Raw genomic sequence first — 27,084 nt, 5'->3', positions numbered from 1 at the left:
GTGAGGGCTTATTTTGTGTGTAACAAATTTTACTTTCCTGTAATGTTATTTATTTTAACATGCCGTGTATAGGGAAGCAGGAGAAAAATTCCAAATGTGGAAAAATTGAAAAAAAAAACGCATATGTGTCACGTTCTTGTGGGCTCAGTTTTTACGACTTTGACTGTGCGCTCCAAATAACACCTCAGCTTTATTCTTTGGTTCGGTGCGATCGCGGTGATATTAAATTTATATAGGTTTTATTGTGTTTTAATACATTTTCAAAAATGAAACGAATGTGTACAAAAAAGAAAAAACTATTTTGCCATCTTCTGAAGCTAATAACTTTTTCATACTTTGGTGCACGGAGATGTGTGAGGTGTAATTTTTTGCGAAATGAGCCGACGCTTGCATTGCTACCATTTTGAAGTCTGTGCGACATTTTGATCATTTTTTATTCCATTTTTATGTGATGTAATAAGGTGTAAAAGTCGCATTTCGGACAATTTGGGTGCCATTTCCTGTCTCGGAGGTCACCGCCGCCCGTAACCGTTTTTATATTTTGATAGATCGGGCATTTTGGGATGCGGCGATACCTAATATGTTTGTGATTTTTACTGTTTATTATGTTTCATATCCGTTCTAGAAAAAGGGGGGTGATTTGAATTTTGAATATTTTATTCATTTTTTAAATTTTTTTAAACTATTTTTTTTTCACTATATCTTAGACCATCTAGGGTACATTAACCCTAGATGGTCAGATCGTTACTACCATATACTGCAATACTTCTGTATTGCAATATATGGCATTTTTGCAGCTCATTCATTACAATGAGCGACTGGCTCACTGTAACGAATCTGCAGAAGCCATTAAGCCTCGGGTCAAACGAAGACCCGAGGCTACTATGGCAACCGATCGCCACCCCCCGATGACGTTCAGGGGTACGGCGATCGGAATAAAGATGGCGGTGCCCGCACGGCGCCGTCTTTTAAATGCCGCCAGCGACTTTGCCGGTGGCAATAAAAGGGTTAATGAAAGGCAAGCACCGACCTCGGTTATTAGCGTTGGGGGTTTGCTGCAATATGCAACAACCCCCACCTTTGTATGTAGAGGACTCAGCCCGTGAGCCCTCTTCATACATTCCCTATACCTCTGCGCTGTAGAGCTACGGCTCAGAGCGTTAAGGGGTTAAACTATCTTGTCTTTTGCCTAATGTTTAAAGAAAATGTATACATAGTATCACTTTACTCATTCATACATGTAAGACAAAGGAGAATATGCATAGGAATAATGACTTAGAACTTTACTAATTGCCGTCTACTTTAACCCCTTATTCTGAGAACAATATACTGTACACATGCATTATGCAATTGCAGCGTTTTTCATTTTAGTTCACAGAACAAATAAAATAACTAATAAGAAGTTTGAACGTTGAAATAAAACACAATTCCACAAATTCCAAAAGAAATAACTATTATTTTTTAAAATCCAAGAAATCAGTGACAATCAACCAACTCTGACCCTTTGTAGTAAATACACTTTATATGTACAGTCTCTGGAAACATTTCTGGTTTACAGAGGATCAAATACATCCTGTGATACTCAATGCATTTGTTGCTGTCCATTTACAATACCATTTTTACACGCATTGTAGAGTCCACATTATTTTTTTTTTATAAAGTTACAAATTTTAAATGTAACAAAAAATACTCAGACATCTTATTGTTTTGTATATTTGATGATAAATTATGTACCGGTTAACACAAGACTGTGAAGTAGTGTCAATAAAACAAAACAATAATGCAAATTAACCCATTCACTGCTGCAACGCACTGCGAAGCAGGCAGCTCTAGAATTACAGTGGTAAAGGACAGAACATTACGAGTTGCAAGTGGACTGTTCTCATTGATGTGCACAATACAGATGGAGCATGCTTATGGATCCTTTAACTGAAATGGAGCACCTGAGTGTCCTTCTTGCATCATAAGACAGATGCCATGGATCTGAAACAAACATGCTCCATCACACGGTGAACAGTCACAAGCCTGCAAGCTTCTTAATGCTGCCATCTTTACAGCAGCAATTCTAATTAGCAAAGCACACAGAAAATCAAGATCAACATAGATTTGAAGTGTCTTCTACCTTTGTATGATGTGTTGCATTCTGAATATGGCTAATAACAACTTTAACTGTTCATACAACAAACAATAATAATGAGGAATGTGCAAAAAGCAGCACTGCTGGAGATGTACAGACCACGTGATACAGAAATTAAGAATGAAGTTTAAAGCTTAAGCCAGGCTACGAGACAATGGCAATCACTCATTTTACCCTGGAAATGTTACAACAGTTGGTGATGGCGGAAAACACAATTAAAACTCTAATTATGAAAAAAAAAGCGTGAAAGAAAGCATTAATTATAAGTTAGGTAGGTCCTTCAATAATTAGTCTTCTTCAACCATGTGAATAAAACACAGTTTTTGAATGCAGAGCTGTGGCGGTACATGTTTCCTTTCTTGAAGAATGCTGTTCATAAGGCAGTGGATAACCAAAATCAAGATTCCAGTCATTGTTAAATTAATGATATGAAAAACTCGGTCTGTAATGCTATCGGTAAAATAGGTGCGTTATCTGGATTATTTAACAGATAGAGGTTATTTAAGAATAGGGTTAAAATAAATCTTTATGGAAAGTCTTTTTTTTAACCACAGTATGTATCTTTTTACCGATGGCATTCAGAATTAAAAATGTACCTGCGCGTCAAAACAGTGTCATAAAAAATAATAACGTTACACTATACAACTGATTGACAGCAACTCTTGGAACAAAGCCTTACAGTGTATAAAAATAGCTACGTAAAAAAATTTACATAAAAGGCAAACAAAACAAATTTTCAGTGCAGACATTTACATAAAAATAATAGAACACAACATGGTAAGCTATCATCATGGCTGTTGGAACAGTTTTTCTTGATCCTTTTCATAGATAATTTTCCTCATAATCCTGGGACAACTTGGTACAAATGTTTAATACTTTGACTGTGAACATTTGCAGTTCCATTGTAAATATTCCATTGAGTACAATCCTTATTCATGCTTCAAACTGCTCATCATGGTTTCCCTACAAACAAGAAACGGTATGCAAAATATCATTAGCTTTAATATAGCTGCAAATCTGTTAAAAACATCAACTTTCAACTTGTGTGCCAATGAACAGGCATGAGTTATTTACTATATATAATGTGGGGCATTTATCAATTTTGGCACACAAATCATGCTATAATTGTCACTGGGATGTTATATTGTGGCGCAAAGGGTTAATGAATTGGTGCAGAACAGAAAAAGGTTTAGAACTGTCTCCAGATTCAAGATGGTGAACTCCATAGAGCAGCTTTTTGCAGCTCTTAGAGTGCGCCAAAAACGTGTTAAGAAACTATAAGCACGGGAGAAGTGTCAGTTTCCCAAGTGGTTTCCAAGTACATTTTGTGAGTGTCCCAAAAGCACCAATATTGTGATGCTTACATTTCATATATAAAGCACGGGGAAAATAACAGCTTTCTGTTGAAAAGTCAATAATGAATGCCCCCCAATGTCTTTCACCACTGCACAAAGAGTTACTTGTGTTTCTGCCAAGTGTATGGCTGATATTACACCTCCCTTAAGAGGCCATTGCCAAATTGTCTTTGTTTGCTTAGAATACAAAGACCTCCAAAGTTAAGACATAAGGAGATTTACCATTCAAAATGGAATAGTTGGGTACCAATGGTCCACATGCTACAGAAAACATTATAAATAAAACCAAGGACGGGATAGACAGAATTTTAAAGATCTGACCTCACCTCAAGGACCAATATGTACTATATTTGATTTTGTGGGGTATTGTTGAAGCTTAATATTACCCATAAACACCATGACAAAACTCTATTTTGCAAAGTATGAATGCACCTGTAAACATATCAGTTATTGTAATGAAGATTGTTTTTGAAATGTAACATTACAACTGTTGGAAAACCATATTTTATTATAAAATTTAAATTTTTGCTTTGGTTGACATTTTTTCAGGGCATGTATTGAAGCATTATGCCTCTGTATGTCCTATAAATCAGTGACATCACAGACATTTCATTTCAAATATTTATGAGGCTCCGGCTGCTGACAAATGATCAGACTCATGAATTCTGCAAAGTGGGTATGAGCCAGGTGCAATATGAGAAGAATCTGCAATTCTCTTACACAAAAGTTTAATCTGTACTTTGAAAAGATGGAGTAGAAATGATGAAAGCGTTGGATTACAGTCATCCCAGTAATACTGCTTTGTGAAACATACCATTTTAACTAGAGGTCTAATTCGAGGAAATTACCTTGAGTATTGTGTTATTTATGTACTTTTTATGCTTCTAATTTATGATTATTTTCTTCTAGCTTCTTGTTTTCTTCTGTGTTTCCAAGTTCTTTTCCTACATGTTTAGAAGCCGGGCTGAAATATAACAAAAAAAAAATTGAGATCTGAGTGCAAATAAATTGGTAAAATGTTTAATGAAATGAAAAAAACACACACCATATATCTTGCTTTGAAATGCACTGTAGGAACATGGTTCCTCATTTATTACTACTCAGGGTACAATTACATGCTATATTCTTGAAATTACAGACATAAAATTAAGTTACGTAGCGGCAAATAAAATATTAAGTAGAACTTAACCTGAATGTGCAGGCTTCTTTCCAAAGGACCATACACCCTATTGTCCCACTGCAATGCATTAGGAACACAGCCAAGATATCCACTAACCTATTTCCCCTTAGTTAAATTAATGTGGTTTGAGAAAATAGGATTTATGATTCTTTAATCCATAGAGAAATGTAATATAGGGAGATAGAATACCCCAAAGCCTGAGTATCATCGATTAGACATGAGGTACAGTAAATCAATCTTGTATTTTATGTGAATAAACACATTGATGAAAGCGACACAATGGGAAAGTGTCATTTCCACTGAACTGTAAGAGAAGCAGCAATTTGTATATATGAAAGAAAGTCCCTTTATCACCTAATTTTACATTTCCAAAGTTAATTCAAACAAGAACCGCAGTGCTTCATCTTTCTGCATAAGATTTATATTAAAAAATAACCACACAAGCCACTGTGAAACTCTCTCCATGCCCTGCAAGGCACGGGAAGGAATGTCAGGGATAAGGTTATGACTGTTTACCTGCATACATAGGAAGAGACAAATGAATCAAAACTGTCAGAAGAATAACCTTCACAAATTTTGTTAGCAAGTCAGCAACAACATGTCTGCTGTGAAAGATTAGTGAGGAACAACGTTTTCACTTCAGGCTAAGGGAAAAAACACTTTTCCTTTACAAATTCAATGTAGAAGCCATGTGTGTATTTACACTGCACTAGGAGCCATAATCTTTCATTCGGGTTGTATTCAGAAAGTGCAGTTACAACAAACAAATAAAAAATCATGTAGGTTCTATTGTGTTTTAATACATGTAGAAAACAAAACTTTCTGTACGAAAAAACTTTTCTTCTTCCCCATCTTCTGATGCTAATAATGTTTTCATACTTTAGCGTAAGGAGCTGTGTGAGGTGTAATTTTTGTTGCAGGACGAGCCGAAGTTTTCATTGCTACCATTTTGGGAACTGTATGACCTTTTGATCATATTTTACGAGATTTTTTATACGTTGCATGGTGAGAGCGGGGTTTTGGAAATTTGGGTACTAATTTTCAACTCCCACAATAACCGTGTTTATGATTTTGTTTTTTTTTAAATATTTTTATATCAGTTCTCAGGAAAGGGGGGTGATTTGAACTTTACATTTTTTAAAAATGTTATTAACTTTTTAAAATTATTTTAACTTTTTTTCAGACGCCCTATGGTACTGTAACCCAAGGTTGTCTGATCAATCCTACCATATACTATAGTATATGCAGATTTTGCACATAATTGCGGCACATTCTAACAGATCTACATAATTGACATAGCTACGGCTCTTACAAAGGCTGTCATGGTAACAGACTGATGCTCCTGGATGACGTCCCAAGGGGCAACGATCAAAGCCAGTATGGTGGAACGTTCAGCTTTTGACTGTCGTCAGCAGCAATTTTCATTGTGTTCCTAGAACCTAGATTTCTTCAGGCCCTGCACAAGGTATAATTCACTTGAGGTCATTTATCTTTGAATTATCTCTTTTTTTCTGCAACCCTTTTGGCACATTTGATATATTTGCACCTAAATTTGAGACTTTTCTATTTGCCCAGCAAAGTTAGCCGTGCAGGAATTTTTCAGTGTTACGCCTTATATACATTTAAAATCCAGATGTGAGCGTATGAAAAAGGAACGTAGGAAAATCTTTAGAAGTGGCAGAAGAGTTTGAGACTTTTTAATAAAAAGTCACAAAAACCCTACAGACAGCTACCGCATACTGTATATCAACCTCTAAAATAAATGAAACAAGTCCAAAACGGAAAAAAACAAGAAAAGAAAAGCACAAATGTCCCGACTAAAGATAAATGACCCCCAATAAATTGGCTTCAACTTAAATGTGTTCTTTTAAAGTATAAATACCAGCACAAAATAGCAAAAGGTCAATCTGGCATACACTGCCAACTTTTCAATAGTAATATTAAGGGCAAAGAAGGTGTAACAATAGGGGGTAATATATCATCAAGCAGGCTCCTTGTGACAGTTGTATATCTGTCTTTGGAGCTCTGCTGCCTTCAGATTCATTAGTGACTTTTGTGGAATTGTGGATCTTTGCTGGCTGTTTTGTTCTGCTATGGGCCTTGTTTGCATAAAAAACAGCATAGACCAATGGGGAGGGGTGCCTGGAGTGGAAACTTGGGGCTAAACGGAAAGTCAGAATACATGAATTGTGAAAACTAGTCTATGGAAGTTTAAAGAATTTTGGGCCAGCAGGGTCCATGTCAAAGAGAGTTTTATTAGCCTATGTTTATTTCTCGTCATGGAAAACCACAACTGCGCAAAAAAGCAGCCACAACACAAAACAGGTGCAGATACTTCTTAAATACATGTGCAAGCAGTTTGCACTTTCTTTGTAGTGCAAAGTCAGGCAGAAAACTGGCGGAAACACTTTAATATATGTGGGCCATTGTGTTTCCTGCTAGCCTTTCACATCATTCTCTGAGCGGTGTATAATGCCAATGTGTGGTATTTGCATTTTTTACAGCAGATTATGTTGCAAAAAAAAGAGAGACATAGTAAAATGCTTACCTACCATACAGCCAGTTTTAAAATTTGCTATGGCTAGAAAATGTGCACAGACATCAAATTGTGCAGTTACAGATATTTGTTGATCCTTGAGATGCTCGTTTAGTGCTCTAAAACCGTACAGCACAATAATAATATGCAAAAAACCTCTTACTAGGCTGATCCCTCAAATGCGACCGATAAAATAGAAATAAAGCAATAACATTGCAGAAAAAGGCGCTCTGCATTTCATGACTCACGGCTCAAGGGTAACACATGATAATAGAATGTACTATTCTTATGATAACACAAATGAGCATTAGATAGCTGATAACTGTCATAGTGTAAATTTACCTAGTGTTATACTGATCAAATTAGTATCTCTTTATTCCTAGTTCACAAATATACAGCAAACACTTTTCATTTTCTTCCCAGCACCTTACATTTCAGTACGGTAATTCATCATCCAGTGGAAAATGATATCACACAGAACATAGCAGAGTAGATATCACTTTCTGACAATCTGCTAAACTACTAGAAGGCTTGCTTCTCTCTAATCTTTTAGAGACATGGCAGCTTGTTCTCTTTCCTGTGAGGTTTTACAGGCAAAAGCAAATTTATCTTTGAGTTTTTACAGGATTTAAAAATCAATAAATATGAGCTGAACGTGACAAACTAACAGCAACTGAACTACATGATATGTCAAAACTATTTTTACAGGGCATGATATTGTATGCAACATACAGTCAGTTATAGGCAAGTTCACCTTTATCAGTGGGTTGGCCATGCCAAAGTATTTTGGGGGGGATTTTGACAAAATATATAGATTTCTTAATTCCAGAAAATGCATTAAAGCACATATACACTCACCGGCCACTTTATTGGGTACACCATGCTAGTAACGGGTTGGACCCCTTTTTGCCTTCAGAACTGCCTCAATTCTTCATGGCATAGATTCAACAAGGTGCTGGAAGCATTCCTCAGAGATTTTGGTCCATATTGACATGATGGCATCACACAGTTGCCGCAGATTTGTCGGCTGCACATCCATGATGCGAATCTCCCGTTCCACCACATCCCAAAGATGCTCTATTGGATTGAGATCTGGTGACTGTGGAGGCCATTTGAGTACAGTGAACTCATTGTCATGTTCAAGAAACCAGTCTGAGATGATTCCAGCTTTATGACATGGCGCATTATCCTGCTGAAAGTAGCCATCAGATGTTGGGTACATTGTGGTCATAAAGGGATGGACATGGTCAGCAACAATACTCAGGTAGGCTGTGGCGTAGCAACGATGCTCAATTGGTACCAAGGGGCCCAAAGAGTGCTAAGAATATATTCCCCACACCATGACACCACCACCACCAGCCTGAACCGTTGATACAAGGCAGGATGGATCCATGCTTCCATGTTGTTGACGCCAAATTCTGACCCTACCATCCGAATGTCGCAGCAGAAATCGAGACTCATCAGACCAGGCAACGTTTTTCCAATCTTCTACTGTCCAATTTCGATGAGCTTGTGCAAATTGTAGCTTCAGTTTCCTGTTCTTAGCTGAAAGGAGTGGCACCCGGTGTGGTCTTCTGCTGCTGTAGCCCATCTGCCTCAAAGTTCGACGTACTATGCGTTCAGAGATGCTCTTCTGCCTACCTTGGTTGTAACGGGTGGCGATTTGAGTCACTGTTGCCTTTCTATCAGCTCAAACCAGTCTGCCCATTCTCCTCTGACCTCTGGCATGAACAAGGCATTTCCGCCCACAGAACTGCCGCTCGCTGGATGTTTTTTCTTTTTCGGACCATTCTCTGTAAACCCTAGAGATGGTTGTGCGTGAAAATCCCAGTAGATCAGCAGTTTCTGAAATACTCAGACCAGCCCTTCTGGCACCAACAACCATGCCACATTCAAAGGCACTCAAATCACCTTTCTTCCCCATACTGATGCTCGGTTTGAACTGCAGGAGATTGTCTTCATCACGCTAAATGCCTAAATGCACTGAGTTGCCGTTATGTGATTGGCTGATTAGAAATTAAGTGTTAACGAGCAGTTGGACAGGTGTACCTAATAAAGTGGCCGGTGAGTGTATCTTGTCATGTGGCTATATCTCTACCCCCCTCACTCACCATAATGCAGAGTAATCAGACATTAACATGCACCAAACTTACACAACTGTCCTTTGGATTTGAGGAGATCACACTAGAAGAATTTTCACTGGTTAGATGTTAGGGAACTTGTCAACCCTATTTGGAACACTAATCCACCCACAGGTCCTTAAGGACCAGTGGTTTATTTTCCCAAATCGCCCTTTATTATTTCAATCCTGACCCAATATTAAAGAAATAAATCATGTATACCTATCTCGGTCCTGGGCTCTGTGTCTGCACAGTAGTTCAGTGAAGCCAGTGCATGCACAAGGAGGCTGGGGTGCACTATCCCAATTCCATTGAAAAAACGTACAGGTGGTGGGGGGAGCACCAAAGATGCGTTTGATGTCTTATCGGACTCATTTCTAGGCAAATATATATATCTATATATATCATCATAATGCTGTGAATTTCCCCACTGTGGGACTAATAAAGGATTATCTTATCTTATATATATATATATATATATATATAAGATAAGATAATCCTTTATTAGTCCCACAGTGGGGAAATTCACAGCATTATGATGATATATATATATTTTAAATTTATATTTTAAATTGGTCACTGAATTATAAGCTAAAGGGTGACACTAAACCACAGGTTGATAAGTACCTGTAGTCGGGTCACAAATCCCACTGACAGACCCTCTTACACGATATAGCCCATCAATAAGGTATAATTTAGGCCATGAAAGTTGGCTAACGGCATTGAACATTTTCTTACTGAATATTCGATATGGTGAGCATGCAGTTAACAGAATAAGACATTTAATCATAAATACATGCATACAGAAAACATAGCTGCCTGTAATTATGGTGGGATATAACCCCCATGGCACTAAGAAATATGCACATGTGTTTAACAATAACTACATTGCCCACAGATGCCAAAGGAAACCCATATGCATCAAAAATGCATTGTAAGTATTGCATTCATTTCTACATTTTCTTTAACTACCGTATATACTCGAGTATAAGCCGACCCGAAAACAAGCCGAGACCCATAATTTCAACACAAAAAACTGGGAAAACCTATTGACTCGAGTATAAGCCGAGGGTGGGAAATGCATTGGTTACAGCCTCCCAGTATATAGTCTGCCAGCCCCTGTAGCATACAGCCTGCCCAACCCCTGTAGTAGGAAAAAAAATAACACTGTACTCATCTTTCCGACGTCCCCCATAGGTCCTCTTCTGTCTCAGACAGAAGAGGACCTACGGGTGACGTCAGAAAGGTGAGTTTTGTCTTATTTTTTTAGTTGACTCGAGTATAAGCCGAGTTAGGGTTTTTGAGCACAAATTTTGTGCTGAAAAACTAGGCTTATACTCGAGTATATAAGGTATGTCATTTAGGTTTATTTGGCAGTTACATTTTGAGGAAAAGAGAAATCAGAGAATATTGTGCTGTCAACTTTAAATATAGAAATGCTTCTGTACAGTGAAGTATCCATTCTTGTGCATTAGAGCTACACATGCTGACAGAAGTGGAGTTCTGATAGATGTGTTCTTAAAAATCAGAAGGTAAATGCTTTAAATCTATGTAGGCTGCTGGTTTTGGCAAGATGCAGTGCTGTTCTTTGAATGCTTGCCTGCTGCTATGTGATTCTTTTCATAGGCTACCTTCCATAGAGCTAAGAGGGATTTCAGCTCTAGCAGCCAATGCAGCAGGTGGTCTCTGAAAAATGATGCAGTGTTATCAATAGGATTCCAGACCCATTGAAATGTGAACACCTTCCTCAACACACAAAGATGCCCTGGATGACTTGGAGCCCAACATGGCATGTATGAAAGCCTACGATTTTACCTAATCAATTAAACATTTTACATGATACCAATTATATGAAGAATATTATACTGTTATTCATAGGTTTATTACTTTGCCACTAGAGCAACAGTTTTTCTCCATAATGATCTGATTTTACATATTTTACACATTTCACGTTTAGCACTGGCGAGTTAAGTCCATCGAACAAAGCAGGACCAAGACACCAGGTCTAGGAGTATATCTCAGGCACATGGATGAAAATGAAAGGGGATGCTATGTTCTTCAGGAGCCAGGAAGAATATTTCATACATCTAAATTACTAGTAAATACTGAATGACGGAATGATGCAGACATTTATATGAAATATTGGGATTGGTTATTGATTGTAATCATAATGCTTTGAACATAATTGTGAACCGTAACTGTATAGTGAACATTTGCCTGTATATATGAGACTTATTATTTGTCTTATAAAGTTAAACTCTACGCTGAAAATGGTCCCCAATGAAAGTGTATGACATATGATAATACCTGCAATGCACGTTACACAATGGCCCAGATGTATAATTGTGTCTGCGCCAGTTTTTTGTCAAAGTTTGTACCAGAAAAAGTAACTTTGAAGTTTGAAGTTTTTGCACCACAATTGTGTTGCGGTCGCATTTTGTCTGAAAATTTCGAAGGAGCGTGGTAGTGCTTTGTCAGAGTTTGTGACTGTAGAGTTTGTATTACTGCAGCCAGCATGTGATGTAATACTACGTCAAATGTCGGTAAGGGGTTAATTAACAGTGTGCGCCAGTAATGGATTATCTGGTGCAAGATGCACAATAGTGAGGCAAACTGTACTAAGGTGATTTGTACCACTTTTCATATGTTTGGGTTAGTGTCTCAGATTTAAACTATTTCACAGTAACACTTTGATCTCTCAAATTGGCTAGTGGCCAAGAAGTTCCATATCATGCAGTATAAAGAAAAGCAAAGTAAAATTCAAAAATAAAAAAAAACTCAATTTTTACGACAGTGGTCTCCAACAATTACTTTAGGCTTGTGTTGAGCTATGATGTATATTTGAAGAAAATGCTATATGTGACCAGTAGAAATCTTCCTTCCATTGGAATCTACACCGGACTTTGCATCATAAAACTAAAACAAAACCTGCACCAAAACAAGCATCAAAAACTTTGTGAGTGTCTAAGGGGCTGCCTTTGCGTCAACATAGTGTTAACGTAAGTTTACGTAAATGCAATACAAACACAATGATAATGTGTGAACACAGCCTAAGAAGCTTTATTAAATTCTGCTCTTTACTACAAATCCCATCCTTACTAACAAGTACCATGCCCCATTTCAACCTCAGTATATTAATGGGAAATATGCAAATACTATTTCCAAGGTGGGAAATGGAAAACAGTGCTTCCTTTTGTTACCTTGAAAGGCAGTCTCCTTAACCCCTTAAGGACGCAGGGTTTTTTTGCTCATTTCTCGCTCTCCACCTTCAAAAATCCATAACTTTTTCATATTTACGTTTACAGACCTGTGTGAGGGCTTATTTTGTGCGTAACAAATTTTACTTTACTGTAATGTTATTTATTTTAACATGCCGTGTACTCCGAAGCTGAAAAAAAATTCCAAATGTGGAAAAATTGAAAAAAATTCTTGTGGGCGCAGTTTTTTCGACTTTGACTGTGCACTCAAAATAGCACCTCAGCTTTATTCTTTGGTTTGGTGCGATCGCGGTGATACCAAATTTATAAAGGTTTTATTGTGTTTTAATATATTTTCAAAAATTAAACGAATGTGTACAAAAAAGAAAAAAAAATTTTTTGCCATCTTCTGAAGCTAATAACTTTTCATACTTTGGCGCACGGAGCTGTGTGAGGAGTCATTTTTTGCGAAATGAGCCGACGTTTTCATTGCTACCATTTTGAGGTCTGTGCGACATATTGATAATTTTTTATTCCATTTTTTATGTGATGTAAAAAGGTGTAAAAGTCGCATTTCGGACATTTGGGCGCCATTTCCCGTCTCGGAGGTCTCCGCCGCCCGTAACCGTTTTTATATTTTGATAGATTGGGCGTTTTGGGACGCGGCGATACCTAATGTGTCTGTGATTTTTACTGTTTATTATGTTTTATATCAGTTCTAGGGACAGGTACATTAACCCTAGATGGTCAGATCGTTCCTACCATATGCTGCAATACTTCTGTATCGCAGTATATGGCATTTCTGCACACTATACATTACAATGAGCCACAGGCTCATTGTAATGGATATGCAGAAGCCATGTATCCTCGGGTCAAACGAAGACCCGAGGCTACCATGGCAACCGATCGTCGGCCCCTGACGGCGGCAACGGAGGGGTTAATAGCCGCGATCAGTGCAAGCACCGACCGCGGTTATTAGCAGTGGGGGTTTTCTGCAATATGCAAAAACCCCCACCTTTGTATGAAGAGGACTCAGCCCGTGAGCCCTCTTCATACATCCCTTATACCTCTGTGCCGTAGAGCTACGGCGCAGAGCGTTAAGGGGTTAAAATTAAGCATGACCTACATGAAGCCTAATAACATGATGTGGGATTAAATTAAATAAATATATCTATTCCAGTGGGAATGGATTCCCAACTGTACAAACTCTCCATTAGGAGAAGTCTTACTTCCAGACCCTAGTTAATAGCCTCTCACCAGTTCCCTACACTGTACTGAGGAGACCCAACCAGGTCAAACCGTGCTGTCTACAGTTGGGAATCTATTACTTCTGGAATACATATATTGGTTTGGTTTAATTCCACATAATGCTCGATGTTAAGGGTCTGCCTTTCAAGGTAACAAAAGGAGACATTGGGGCACATGTATCATAGTTTCAGCTAGGCAAATTGTCAAATTTTAGCGACTTTTGCAGTTTTTGCGACTTTTATCTCTGTTCTTTTTCAAGTACGCCTTGTCTGCACCTTTGTTTTTATTAAAAAAACAAAAGGTGGCCGGGAGGGGGCTGCTTAAAAAATAAAGATGTACTTACCTTCCGACGCCCTCCAGGTGTCCCGCACGGCCATGGCCGGTAGCTGAGTCTAGCACTGCTCCCGCGGTCATGTTTGTTTACATGGCACGCGGAACGGAGCAACAGCAGCGTGCGACACCCGGAGGGCGCCGGAAGGTAAGTACATCTTTATTTTTTAAAGCAGCCCCGTCCACCTTTTATTTTTTTAATAAGGCTTGGAAAATCCCTTTAACCCCTTAGCGCTCAGCGTCCGATATATCGGACGCAGATCTGATGCCGATTCAGCTCAAGATCTGAGCCAAATCCGGATACACGGGATGCCGGCTGTTACCAATAGTCAACACCACAGTGTAACACCGGTGGTCAGAGTGGGCTCCAATTGCGGGTGTTTAACCTGTTAAATGCTGCGGTCAGTGTGACCGTGGCATTTAACTTTGGGGGTCTTTCCCCCACGATTGGCCCCCCCACACCGTTTTAAATCAATAAAAATGCCCATAAGCCCCATAACATATAAAGAGACACATAACCCCCAAAAAAGTCTAAATATAATAATTCTTATAATTATAATAAATCATATTAAAACCCCACATATATAGTATCACCGCGTCCATAACAATCCATAGAACTAAAGTAAATCATTATTGAACGCGCACGAAAAAGTACAAACATGTCCCGAAAAAATCAAGCCATTAAGAAGGCTCCATAGCCAAAAAATTAAAAATGTTATGCCACTTGGAAGACGGCAATGCAAAAATGATAGATTTTTCCCACATTAGGGTTTTATTTGACAAATTTAGTAAAACGTAAGAAAAAATATTCATGTATCGTATCCCTGTATTAGGCTATACGGAGAACACAAAAAAAAAAAAGTAAGAAATCCAGTACAGAATTGATGCTTTTCTACCCCTGCCCTTAAAAAAAAGTTCTTAAATTTTCAACGATAGGGGATAACAACCCCAAAATGGTAACGCTGGAAAAAGCATCTCATCCCGAAAAAAAATGCCATCCAATGGCCCCAATAACGAAAAAGTGAAAATTTTATAGCCTACAAAAGGGACCAATGGGAAAACTAAAATCCTGGCAGCTGCAGGGCACTCCTTCCCTTCTGTGCTTTGCTGTGCGCCCAGAAAACAAGGAACGGACGCATGTGGGGGGGTCTTGGAACTCGGGAGGAATTTCAGAACAAATTGTAAGATCTTTTTATCTTTTGCATATGTGTAACTTTTAGGGCTAAATGAATGTATAACCGACAAAATTTGACCATACTAAATTTCACCTCCATTTTGACTTGATTACTATGAAGATCTCAAGGGGTTAACAATCTTCCTAAAAGCTGTTTCTGATCATTTGAGGGGTGCAGGTTTGAAAATGGGTTGATTGTATAGGGGCATTTAGTGTTAAATATGTAAAATTTCATTCATGGGTATTTATCTATTCTGAAAAAACGGAAAATCGATATTCGATTTGTAAGCCACGTGACATCAAAATAAATTATCCAGACATTTCAAAAATTATAAAAATGTAAAGTAGACACATTGGAAATGTTATCCAGCAACTGAAAACGCAATGATTTAGAATTTTGAAAATGTCAAATTTTTTTTTTTTAAATCCTTAATTCATTTTTTTTTTTTTGTAAATAAACACAAAACTTATCATCCAACATTTACCCCTAAAATGAAGTACAACATGTGGGGAAAAAACTATAAAACTATCTCAGAATCGCTTTGATAAGTAACAGTGTTCAAAAGTTATAACCATATAAAGCGACGGAAGTCAGAATCCAAAAAATGGGACTGAGCCTTAAGCTATAAAATGGCTGCGTCCCTAAGGGGTTAAGATACGTGTGCCCCAATGTTTTTTTTTTACTTTATAATAAACTTTTTAACAACATATAATACCAAGAATGCAATAAATGATATGCTAAAGATACACAATGCAACCCACCACAACCCACCGATACTAAGTAGAGTGCAGAATACAGGGCAATATACCGTAATACACTATTGCCTGGGCCCATTGAACAGGGAAAAGTAAATGTGAGCCGTCAACTCTAACTCATCACATTTAACCCCTTAACGACCAAGCCCTTTTTGGTTTATGCAATTTTTAATCCCCACCTTCAAAAATCCATAGCTTTTCCATGTAAGGAGCTGTATAAGGGCTTCTTTTCTGTGTAACAAATTGCACTTCATAGTGACAGTATTTAATATTCCATGCCGTGTACAGGAAAGCGGGAAGAAAATCCAAATATAGTTTGGGTAAATTCCGGGAATAACCGTTATTATATTTTGATAGATCGTACAATTTGGCGATACCTAGCATGTTTATGGATATAAATATGTTAATTTATATCTATATCAGTTCTAGGGAAAAGGGGGTGATAAGAATTTTTAGGGTTTTTAAAGTTAATTTTTAAAAATGTTTTTTAAATTTATTTTTTTACTATTCTTACTATTTCAGAAACCCCCCAGGGTACTTTAACCCTAGGTTGTCTGATTGATTCTACCATATACTGCCATACTACAGTTTTTTCACATCATCTATTACAATCTGCCAATCACACATTGTAATAAATGGTGTGAAACGAGACGTCTTTGTGTGACCTGAGGCTGTCTTAGCAACGGATCACAGCTCCCTAATGATGCCAGGGGGAGCAACGATTTGAGCTAAGATGGTGGCGTGCACTTCCTGGTTATGATTTCAGCTAAGGGCTCTGAGGCCAGAGCACTGAGGGCATTCATATGAATTAGGACAGCATGTTTTTTATTGGACAACCTGAAGCATGTGATGAGTCACATACTTGTGACATCCCTCAAGGTCCTGGTTTCTTGCTCTCCTCTATTATTGCCCCTCCCAACAAGCCCCTTATAGTCTCTAGTTTTACTATACAGATTCCCATGGTTTCCAGGCAAGTGAAGTTTAGCCTGGGAGGACAAGGTAAAACATCTGCTAGAAGCTAAACACCTGCAGATAGCTAAATAGAGTATATTACAGAATCACTTATTTTTGCTTAGTTCAGAGTTAGGTAAAAGTTTTTACCTAATACAGTCTGCAAAGTATCTGGGCTGTCATCTTTTGGGAATCTGTTCCTTATGGAACAGATATACTGGTTTGACCATTATCCTGCTTCATGTCATTTGGCCTTCTGTAAAAGTCAAGTTTCATGTTAAGGAGGCTTCCATACAAGGAAGTTAAGAGCCAGTGTTTTCCTTATGCCAACCTGGAAAATATTTTTGTATATTTCTCTTTAATAAAGTCAATACATTTATAGTGGTTAATATAGCCACTGTTTTTTACATAAAAGGAAAAATTTGATTACTCAGTGGCACTAACTAAAGGTTATCAAGGCAAAGATTTTGCTTACAATTCTTAGCAGCAATACTAGCTAAAAGGATGCCAAATTATGTTTTTAAGGTTTCAACAAATTCTCAATACAGAACAGAGAACACGATAATATTAATTTAATATTAAATATTAAGTTATTATAATTGTCTTCACTATAAATGTTATATTTTCCAGACTTTTCAAACAAGCTACAGGCGGTCCCCTAGTTAAGAACACTCGACTTACATACGACCCCTAGTTACAAACGGACCTCTGGATATTGGTAATTTATTGTGCTTAGTCCTAGGCTACAATGATCAGCTGTAACAGTTCTTATAGGTGTCTGTAATGAAGCTTTATTGTTAATCCTGATTCTTATGACAACCCAACATATTTAAAATCCAATTGTCACAGAGACCAAAAAAGTTCTGGCTGGGATTACAACAATAAAATATACAGTTTCGACTTACATACAAATTCAACTTAAGAACAAACCTACAGACCCTATCTTGTATGTAACCCGGGGACTGCCTGTATATGTAAACTATAGTACCGCTTGACCACATACAAATTTCTGCTTACAAAACAAAAAATTCCATATTCTCATTCTCAGCTCAGCTTGCAGCACTGATTAATGTGGACCTCCATAGAAATTTAATATGCAAAAGCCTTCAATGCAAAAGGAAAATACTGTAGAAATTTCAACACATTTCCATAAGGATTTCACCCATTTTTACATCACATTGTGTTATAGAATACAGAAAGCAAAAATGTAACTCATGTTTTTCTATGAAGAAATAAATTGATATGCTTTTTTTCCTTCCCTTATTCCATGTCATATTCTTTTCCGATGTTAACATTAAGAACAAGATCTATTTTTTTTCAACCACATGTTCAACCACTAAGATGTTCAACTAAGAAGCATCACCTTCAAAAACTAGGAAAGATTCCACAAGATGGAGTCTGGTTTTGTAGTGAGCAATGGAAGGCGTTATGTTTGATATTAGTTCTTTTCACTACTCTAGCAAAGCAGCAAATTTCTTTATAGCAGTTACAAGACTTACAGGGCCACATCAAAACTGACAGCAAGAGATAATCCTTGTATGAAATATAATTAAAGGACATATCACTTAGGCACGCTGATTGACAGAGATGGGCCTATTAACACTTCAGAAGCTTGCGTTTCTGATTTTCACTCAGAGAGAACATTTTTTCTAGAGAACATATTTTTAGACTCCAGCTTTTCACTATTCTTAAGCTGGAAGACTCAAAATAATAAACAGGAAAAACACTTGTGAGTTTAATAAAAAAAAAAAAAAAACTGAAATAGCCACCAGCTATATTTTCTTTTTACAGTAACGTTGCCACACTATTTTATAGGAAATCAACCACATAAAAAACCTATAAATAATCACCTCCACTCCTTTTTATGCCGGGGCTGTCCGTCACCGGAGGTGTTAATAATTAGCAGCCCGTAGCGTCGGACATCTTGTCCCTGCACTCCGTGCTGCCAATTTAAATTTGTTTTCTAGGTGATCCTGGGGTATCAAGATAAGCGAAGGATAGCACCGGGATCAATATGAAGAGGAACAGAGGTGAGTATTTGTAGGTTTTTCTATGGGGTTTATTTCCTTTAACTTATTCAATAATTTTATTAACATCATAGAACAATTAAGAAATAATAAGTGTGAATAATAAGAAATGTGCATTTACCTTGATCTCTTACTGTATATCCAGTAGGCTAATCCAGCAACAAGTGCAGCGAGTAGAAGGCCAACAACAATTCCCACAATGAGTTTGGCATGGTCATTACTTTCACCTAATTTTTTTAAATTAAAATAAAAGAAATGTTGATAAAACTTAAGCCGACAGCATATATTTAGAATCGTGCTCTCAATAGAAGAACATGTGAAAACAAACAAATGTGACACATAAAAGTGAGCATCTGCCTGAGCAGCGTTGTGAATTTATCTTTCCATTACAAAAACATGAGATACAAGGATGACTTTGAGACTTGCTCTCAAGCTTCATGTCACTCTCTCAGCCCAGACATACTAATTGTATTTCTTCCCTTGCATAGTCAAGTATTTAGTATGCAAAACAATATACACAAGGGCTACAATCATCCCATCACATTACTTATTCTTCTCACCTACCTAAACTGAAGATTGCTGACTTACAAAGACATCTTTTAGGACAGTTCTATGAGTTAAAGTGCAGCAGAAAGAAAGGTAGTGTCCTTCATTAATCTCAAGCTGTGCAAAATTATAATTAAACTAAGATGTGCTATTCAGAAAGGAAAGTGGAAAACCCAGGAAGAAGAGAAACACCTTACGCTACTACTTTACTTACCACTTCTATCATTAGGCTCAACTGGCTCTGGGATTCTGACTGAAATGAAAAATTGAGAAGTGAAATTAAAAAAAAACCTTCTGATGATGATGTATGAAAGTCACCTTCACCACTTATATGTTCTGTAATCACCCGCAGTAAAATGACTCTTCCCTCAGTGCAAGTAAAACTATTAAGAATGCTTCACTTTTTCACTGATATAATAGGGGCATGACTGACCAAATCTTCTTTCTAGAATGCTCTTCTATTCAGGATGACAAGGTTAATATGGACAAAGGAGAACTGCAAGGTGATAATTCCCAAATCACAGAGAAGACTGTAAATCAGGTCAATCGGGAGGCTTCTTTATCCATTTCATTCTCATTATGCTTTATAGAGGCCCAGTGGCTTCTTTCTGCAACAGTTTAACTCTGCCGTAAACTGCCATCTCCAAATTTGCAAAACAAGAGACCGCCATCCTTACATCCATGCATTCACTGTTCCACAAAATATCAGACTATGGGTTGAACTCATGGCAAAACTGATTAATGAGGACAGAAAGCAGGATTTTAAATGTTGGAAAGAGGAAATGAATGACTGATAGACAAGTCAGGGAGGTGTTTTCTGATGCCACAATGAACCAACATAGACTTACTTCAACATGCATGACCGACAAGCTACTTACTGGCAGAGATATTTAAAGAATGGGATTCTCTCCCCAGTTTGTTTTCAGCACTGCAGATAATAGTGACATTTTCTTCCGGAGAGATGATAATTTTGGCAGAATATCTTCCATTACTTAATGTGGTTTCTTCAGTCTGTGGAATACGAAATATGAAGAGGGTAATACTATAACATCATAAATACAATGTATAAAAAATATCCAGGCACACAAAGTTGAAGTTAATGAACAAAGTTTTATTGCGGTATAAAGTTTTGGCTAAAATAAGCCTTTGTCAAATACTGTGAAAAGTCAAAACAAAACAAAGTTATAAATGAGTCTTAGTGATCTCACATAAACACTTGTTATGACTCACAAGTTGTCCATATACGATATGTGTTCACCAACCATCTTAGTATATATTGTACATCATATTATGTGTATAATCATATCTCTGTATTAAATAACAACATCTCAGATGTAAACAATATCTCAGAGTTAAATAATAACATCATGTGCACATGATGTTATTATTAGTGAGATCACTTAGACTCATTTATAACTTTGTTTTAATTTGTCTTGACTTTTCACAGTATTTGACAAATGCTTATTTTAGCCGAAACATTATACTTTGGTTTAAAATTAAAACTTTGTGTGCCTGGATATTCTTTATACATGTAATGGGGTAGGATCCCTTCCAGAAGCACCAACCGATAATAAGGAGTGCATAACAAGGACATTTGATATATTATAAAAACAATGAGAATTTTTTTTCCAATGCACTTGTATACAAATGGATTCTTAAATAGTGACTTATTTATATCATTATATACAGACTAAAAACATATAAATAAGTACTGTATATACTCCAGTATAAGACGACCAGAGTATTAGCCAAGGACCCTAATTTTACCACCAAAAACTGGGGAAACCTTTTGACTCGAGTATAAGCCGAGGGTGGGAAATGCATTGGTCACAGCCCCCCGCAGTATATAGCCAGCAAGCCCCCAATAGTATATAGCCAGCTTCCAGTAGTATACAGCCAGCCCCTGTAGTATATAGCCTGCCAGCCCCCTTTGGTATATAGCCATCCCCCAGTAGTATTTAGCCAGCCAGCCCCGTTTAGTATGTAGCCAGCAAGCCTCCTTAAGTATACAGCCATCCCCCAGTAGTATATAGCCAGCCAGCCCTCTTTAGTATGTAGCCAGCCAGCCCCCTGCAGTATACAGCCAGCCAGCCCCCTGCAGTGTACAGCCAGCCCCCTGCAGTATACAGCCAGCCCGCCCCCTGTAGTATACAGCCAGCCAGCCCCCTGTAGTATACAGCCAGCCAGCCCCCTGTAGTATACAGCCAGCCAGCCCCCTGTAGTATACAGCCAGCCCCCTGCAGTATACAGCCAGCCAGCCCCATGTAGTATAGAGCCAGCCAGCCCCCTTTAGTATACAGCAATCCCCTAGTAGTATATCGCCAGCCCCCTTTAGTATATAGCCAGCCAGCCCCCTGTAGTATACAGCCAGCCAGTCCCCTGCAGTATACAGCCAGCCCCATGTAGTATAGAGCCAGCCAGCCCCATTTAGTATACAGCCATCCCCCAGTAGTATATAGCCAGCTAGCCCCCTACAGTATGCAGCCAGCCAGCCCCCTGCAGTATACAGCCAGCCCCCTGCAGTATACAGCCAGTTAGCCCCTTGCAGTATACAGCCAGTCAGCCCCCTGCAGTATACAGCTAGCCCCCAGTAGTATACAGCCTGCCTGTCCCCAATAGTATACAGCCATCCCCCATGTAGTGTACAGCCAGCCAGCCCCATGTAGTATACAGCCAGCCTGCCCCTTGTAGTATACAGCCAGCCAGCCCCCATGTAGTACACAGCCAGCCTGCCCCCATGTAGTACACAGCGAGCCTGCCCCATGTAGTACACAGCCAGCCCCCATGTAGTATACAGCCAGTCTGCCCCATGTAGTATACAGCCAGCCCGCCCCCTGTGGTATACAGCCAGCCCGCCCCCTGTGGTATACAGCCAGCCCGCCCCCTGTGGTATACAGCCAGCCCACCCCCTGTGGTATACAGCCAGCCCACCCCCTGTGGTATACAGCCAGCCCACCCCCTGTGGTATACAGCCAGCCCACCCCCTGTGGTATACAGCCAGCCCACCCCCTGTGGTATACAGCCAGCCCACCCCCTGTGGTATACAGCCAGCCCACCCAGCACTTAAAAAAAATAAACTTACATACTCACCTCCGGTGGTTCCAATGTCAGCGTGGCTCCTCTTCTGTCTTCTCCACGATGCTCCAGTCCCCGCGGCTCCTCTTCTTTCTTCGGTATTCTGTAACAGCCGGCAGAGGCGCGGCCATGTGCTCTGCCAGCCGGAGCATACTATGATGCAGCCACTGAAGAGGTCATAGTGTGTGCCGGCTGGCAGATAACATGGGGAAGACTAAAGAGGAGCCGCGCCGACATCGGAGAGCCACACTGAGCATCGGTGGCGCCAGAGGGTGAGTATGTAAGTTTATTTTTTTTATTCACTCATTTGTAAGCCAAGGTGAGGTTTCTCAGCACATTTTTTGTGCTGAAAACTCGGCTTATACACGAGTATATATAGTACTTTACTGCCTCTGTAGTATTCTGAAGTGTCACCTGTTAATTTGATAAATGATAATGAAACCTGGATCATCCATCTGGAATGAATACAGGAAAAACTCACCTTGTTTAAGTACAGTCCATTTCCTAAACTGACACACTGCACTTCAGGTTTTGGAAAGCCATCTACTTCATAGACAATAGTTTTTGATTTCCCATCAGCATTTGTTTTTTTCGACAACTTGATCCGTGGTTTTCCTTTAAAAGGAAAAAAAATATGTTACATAAAGCAACCAATTGAAATATATTCTTTTAAATATTTCTCTTCAGAAATATGGCTATATACTACAGGGGGCTGGCTATATACTACAGGGGGCTGGCTATATACTACTGAGGGCTGGATGCATATATACTACTGGGGGCTGGCTGGCTATATCGAGGGGCTGGCCGGCTATATACTGGGGAGGCTGTGAATGCATTTCCCACCCTAGGCTTATACTTGAGTTAACAGGTTTTCCCAGTTTTTGGTGGTAAAATTAGGTACCTCAGTTTATACTCAGTTTGGCTTATACTCGAGTATATACTGTAAGTAAAGATTGCTAGTAAAGCCTTAAAATAGGTCAACTTGGGACCCTAAAGCACAGGTCCATATGACCTGTAGTTAGCTTAGGGTCCCAAATTAACCTGACAGGTCTTCTTCAAAGCCAAGGTTTCAACAATTTCATACAGGTTTAAAACATCATGGAAGGAAATATACAAAGGATTTTTATCAAAGTGGGATTTGTTGCATTATGTGGCCCAGCCGATTTACTACATTTACACAAGAAATTGTCCTAAATTTTAGTGGTAATTTCACCATTATAGATGGAATTTAGTGGTGCAATCACTGCCATATTGCACTAAATTTTAATGCATCTTAAAAACTCATCTGAAAATCATCTAAAAGGCCAATCTTAAAAAAATCTGCCCCTCCATTGTTAGTATGTTTTATTGGCAGGTCTTACCAACCTTCTACAGTAAGCCTCAATGTTTTTTTTCTCCGTAGACCGTCAACTTCCAATAAACTAGTCTCACATTCATAGACACCTGAATCCCGAAACTGCAGATTCGTAAAAGTAGGCTGTGTAAGAATTTTTTGATTCTGAAAAAAAATGAAAAAATTCCATTATTTTCTTGCTGCCAATGGTCTAAAAATTGTCTACCAGTGCAATACATATGTTTTTCTTAATTTTCTCATAAATCTAAAAAAAATTTTTCATCAAACAAAACAAACAGGAAAAGTTAAACAATTTTCTTTGGAATAATATGACTTTATTCTAGTCACACTGGGCCAAGAAAAACAAAGCCCTTCATATACTGTAGATATGTTAGCTATGGAGAAGGTACATTAATGGGTGTTCCCATAAAGACAAATTTCTTAAATGTACTCAGCATAACAAAATCGCACATTATCTAATTCACAAAAATACAGCATTTCACAGATATAATTCCAACCAGTTGCCAATAGACAAGGCCCTGTAACCATCTTGCATGAGGCTTCACTGAGCTTCTCCGTCTCTCTCTCTGCTCCCTGCACTCTAGCCCGGCAGCAGCAGCGTGAGGAGAACTACAAGCTACAGACAGATATTTACTTGGGTAGGCACAGCAGATCTAATGTGTTGTGGAATGGCAGAGATGTAGGAGAGCTTATTGTCATTGTGTGTAATAGGCATCTTATGGATCTCATGATCTCATCTCTGAACTGTCTCATCTTTCTTTCTATGTGTCAGATACTTGTACAATGTGCAGAAGCAAGATGATAATCTAACTAGACTGTCACCACACAGAACTAAAGGGATCAAAATGTGTCTGCTTCCATAATGTGGAATCTTACACTGACCATCACTGAGTGATTGGAGCTGCAACAGCAATAAAACTGAATACAATTGTGAACTAAAGGGTTAAAAATGATCTTTATCGTGTTAACATCACTAGGGAAATTTGAGAATTTTCTTTCATGGGAAGACCCCTTTAAGATATCAAATGCACCTATGTTATTAGACTAGAGTCACCATGAGACTTTAAAAATAGTGTGTAAATATAGAATATAAATATTAACTACAATAACATATAAATTACATCTAGAGGCGGTCCCCTACTTAAGGACACCCGACTTACAGACAACCCATAGTTACAGACAGACCCCTCTGACCTCTGGTGAAGCTTTCTGAATGCTTTACCAAAGTTCCAGATTGCAATAATCAGCTGTAAGGAGTCTGTAATGAAGCTTTATTGATAATCTTTGGTCCCATTACAGCAAAAAATGTTTAAACTCCAATTGTCACTGGGGCCAAAGATTTTTTTGTCTGGATCTACAATTATAAAATATACAGTTTCGACTTACATACAAATTCAACTTAAGAACAAACCTCTGGACCCTATCTTGTACGTAACCCGGGGACTGCCTGTATATGTGTTTCACATGTGCATGCAGAAGTAATCCTTATGTAAAATGTTTTACTTCTTAGAAGACTCCGCTCACACAATTTAAGGATTTTCTATTCTAGATATGTGTGTATAACAGATGTTTGTGAAGGCCATAAAAGGGAATAAAACTCACTTTCATCCACGTAACTGAAACATTTTTACTGGCAGAAGGAATGCAAGATACCGAAAGACTGTCTCCAATCTGTTTGGTAATATCTCCACTAGGTGTCAAGGACAAGTCTAAATCTAAAAGACAAGAATAGAATTAGAGTTTGCTAGGAGCACATGCTTAATGCTTGCAGGAATCATTTTATTTTCTCTTTACTAATTTACATTAGCATGGAATAAGAACCAGGTAAAATACAAAATAGCATCACAATACCAAGACAAATATTCTCTAATAACCACAATGTGAGAAACAAGCAACTCATTTCATTGTTTCATAAATCTTGACTAATATCTTATTTGTTTTAAACTCAAAATTTGGGAAAAACCTACATAGAACGACCCAGAAACTGGGTAACGTATGTGCTGTAGTGCTCTGGAGCTGTACATTTGTTTTGGACTCCCTATAAGATCCAACAACATAATAATGGCATTGTTTGTAAGGCTGTAAAAGACAATCCAGTAAATTGTCACAATTAGTTCACTGCAGTATGTGCTAAATATTTTATTCATCAGAATGTGTGGAAATTATGGAATGTTCAATAAATGTCTGTTCTATTCATGATCTAAGGATGTAGGCTTTTAGTTGAGATGAATGTGGATGCACTTTTTGCTCCTGCTCATTAGCTCCTCACCTACAGATCAGAGGGGAAGGAATGTCTGCACTAATGTTAGAACTAGTAGAGTGATCAGGAAAACTGGATTAAAGGGGTATTCCCACTTCGGCAAATTAATCTTATTGTTTGTATGACGTAACATAGTATGATTTTCCAATATACTTTCTTTATCAGTTCCTCACAGTTTTCTGGATCCATGCTTGCTGTCCTTCTTTGTTTACTTCCAGTGGACAGAAATCTGACCATGGTCACACAGGTGCACAGCCTGTTAGAATCATAGAGAGTAATCAAAGTTGTGTGCCAGGGCCAGCACTGAGAAAATCTCGGCAAGTGCCAGGGCCAAGAGCTGCTGGGGGGCCCTACATAAGGCTGTACATAAAGAAATCCATAAGGGTGAGGGGGGGCTGTATCTAATGAATCCATAGGGTGCAAGAGGGGCTTATATAAAATAACAATCCATGAAGGGGCTGTTTGGTATGATAAAATAAGGAAATTTTTAATGCCACCACATGAGTTCACTGCAAAGGGGCCCACTGAGTCTCTTTCTCCCAGGGGCCTACTGAAACCTGAAGCCGGCCCTGCTGTGTGTTATAAAGAGCTGTGCACCTCTGTGACCATGGTGAGATTTCAGTCCACTGGAAATAAACAAAGAAACTTTCTATAGCATGTATTGATGCAGAAAGTATATAGAATATTTGCAAAACTTTTAATTATTCAAACAATATCCATTACTTGCTGAAATGGGAATACCCCTATGAGGAGTCAGAGGTTTGGCTTACCAACTCCACAGCCTTGCTGACAGATCATCTTCACATATTCACACATTTTTCAAAATTCACTTTTGGTT

General features: G+C 38.4%; 1 protein-coding gene across 2 annotated transcripts in view; it reads right to left on the bottom strand.

Moving 5' to 3' along the window:
- Positions 1 to 1,436: 1,436 nt before the first annotated feature.
- The window catches only part of ALCAM (activated leukocyte cell adhesion molecule), a 75,680-nt gene continuing 50,032 nt past the window's right edge, over positions 1,437 to 27,084 (bottom strand). The window contains exons 9-16 of one of the 2 annotated variants that reach the window (XM_072136068.1): positions 25,589 to 25,701; positions 23,998 to 24,130; positions 23,114 to 23,247; positions 20,436 to 20,568; positions 19,772 to 19,810; positions 19,133 to 19,238; positions 4,341 to 4,456; positions 1,437 to 3,100 (exon numbers count right to left, since the gene is read on the bottom strand). In XM_072136068.1, the coding sequence (XP_071992169.1) occupies positions 4,369 to 4,456; positions 19,133 to 19,238; positions 19,772 to 19,810; positions 20,436 to 20,568; positions 23,114 to 23,247; positions 23,998 to 24,130; positions 25,589 to 25,701 (746 nt within the window). In that variant the 3' untranslated portion in view covers positions 1,437 to 3,100; positions 4,341 to 4,368. The remainder of the gene's footprint in view (positions 3,101 to 4,340; positions 4,457 to 19,132; positions 19,239 to 19,771; positions 19,811 to 20,435; positions 20,569 to 23,113; positions 23,248 to 23,997; positions 24,131 to 25,588; positions 25,702 to 27,084) is intronic. The other variant, XM_072136069.1, reaches the window with a different exon arrangement.

The sequence above is a fragment of the Engystomops pustulosus genome, chromosome 2 (assembly GCF_040894005.1).
Source record: "Engystomops pustulosus chromosome 2, aEngPut4.maternal, whole genome shotgun sequence".
NCBI lineage: Eukaryota > Metazoa > Chordata > Amphibia > Anura > Leptodactylidae > Engystomops > Engystomops pustulosus.
The sequence above is the reverse complement of the archived record's forward strand: the minus strand, read 5'-3'. Positions and strand labels throughout refer to the sequence as shown.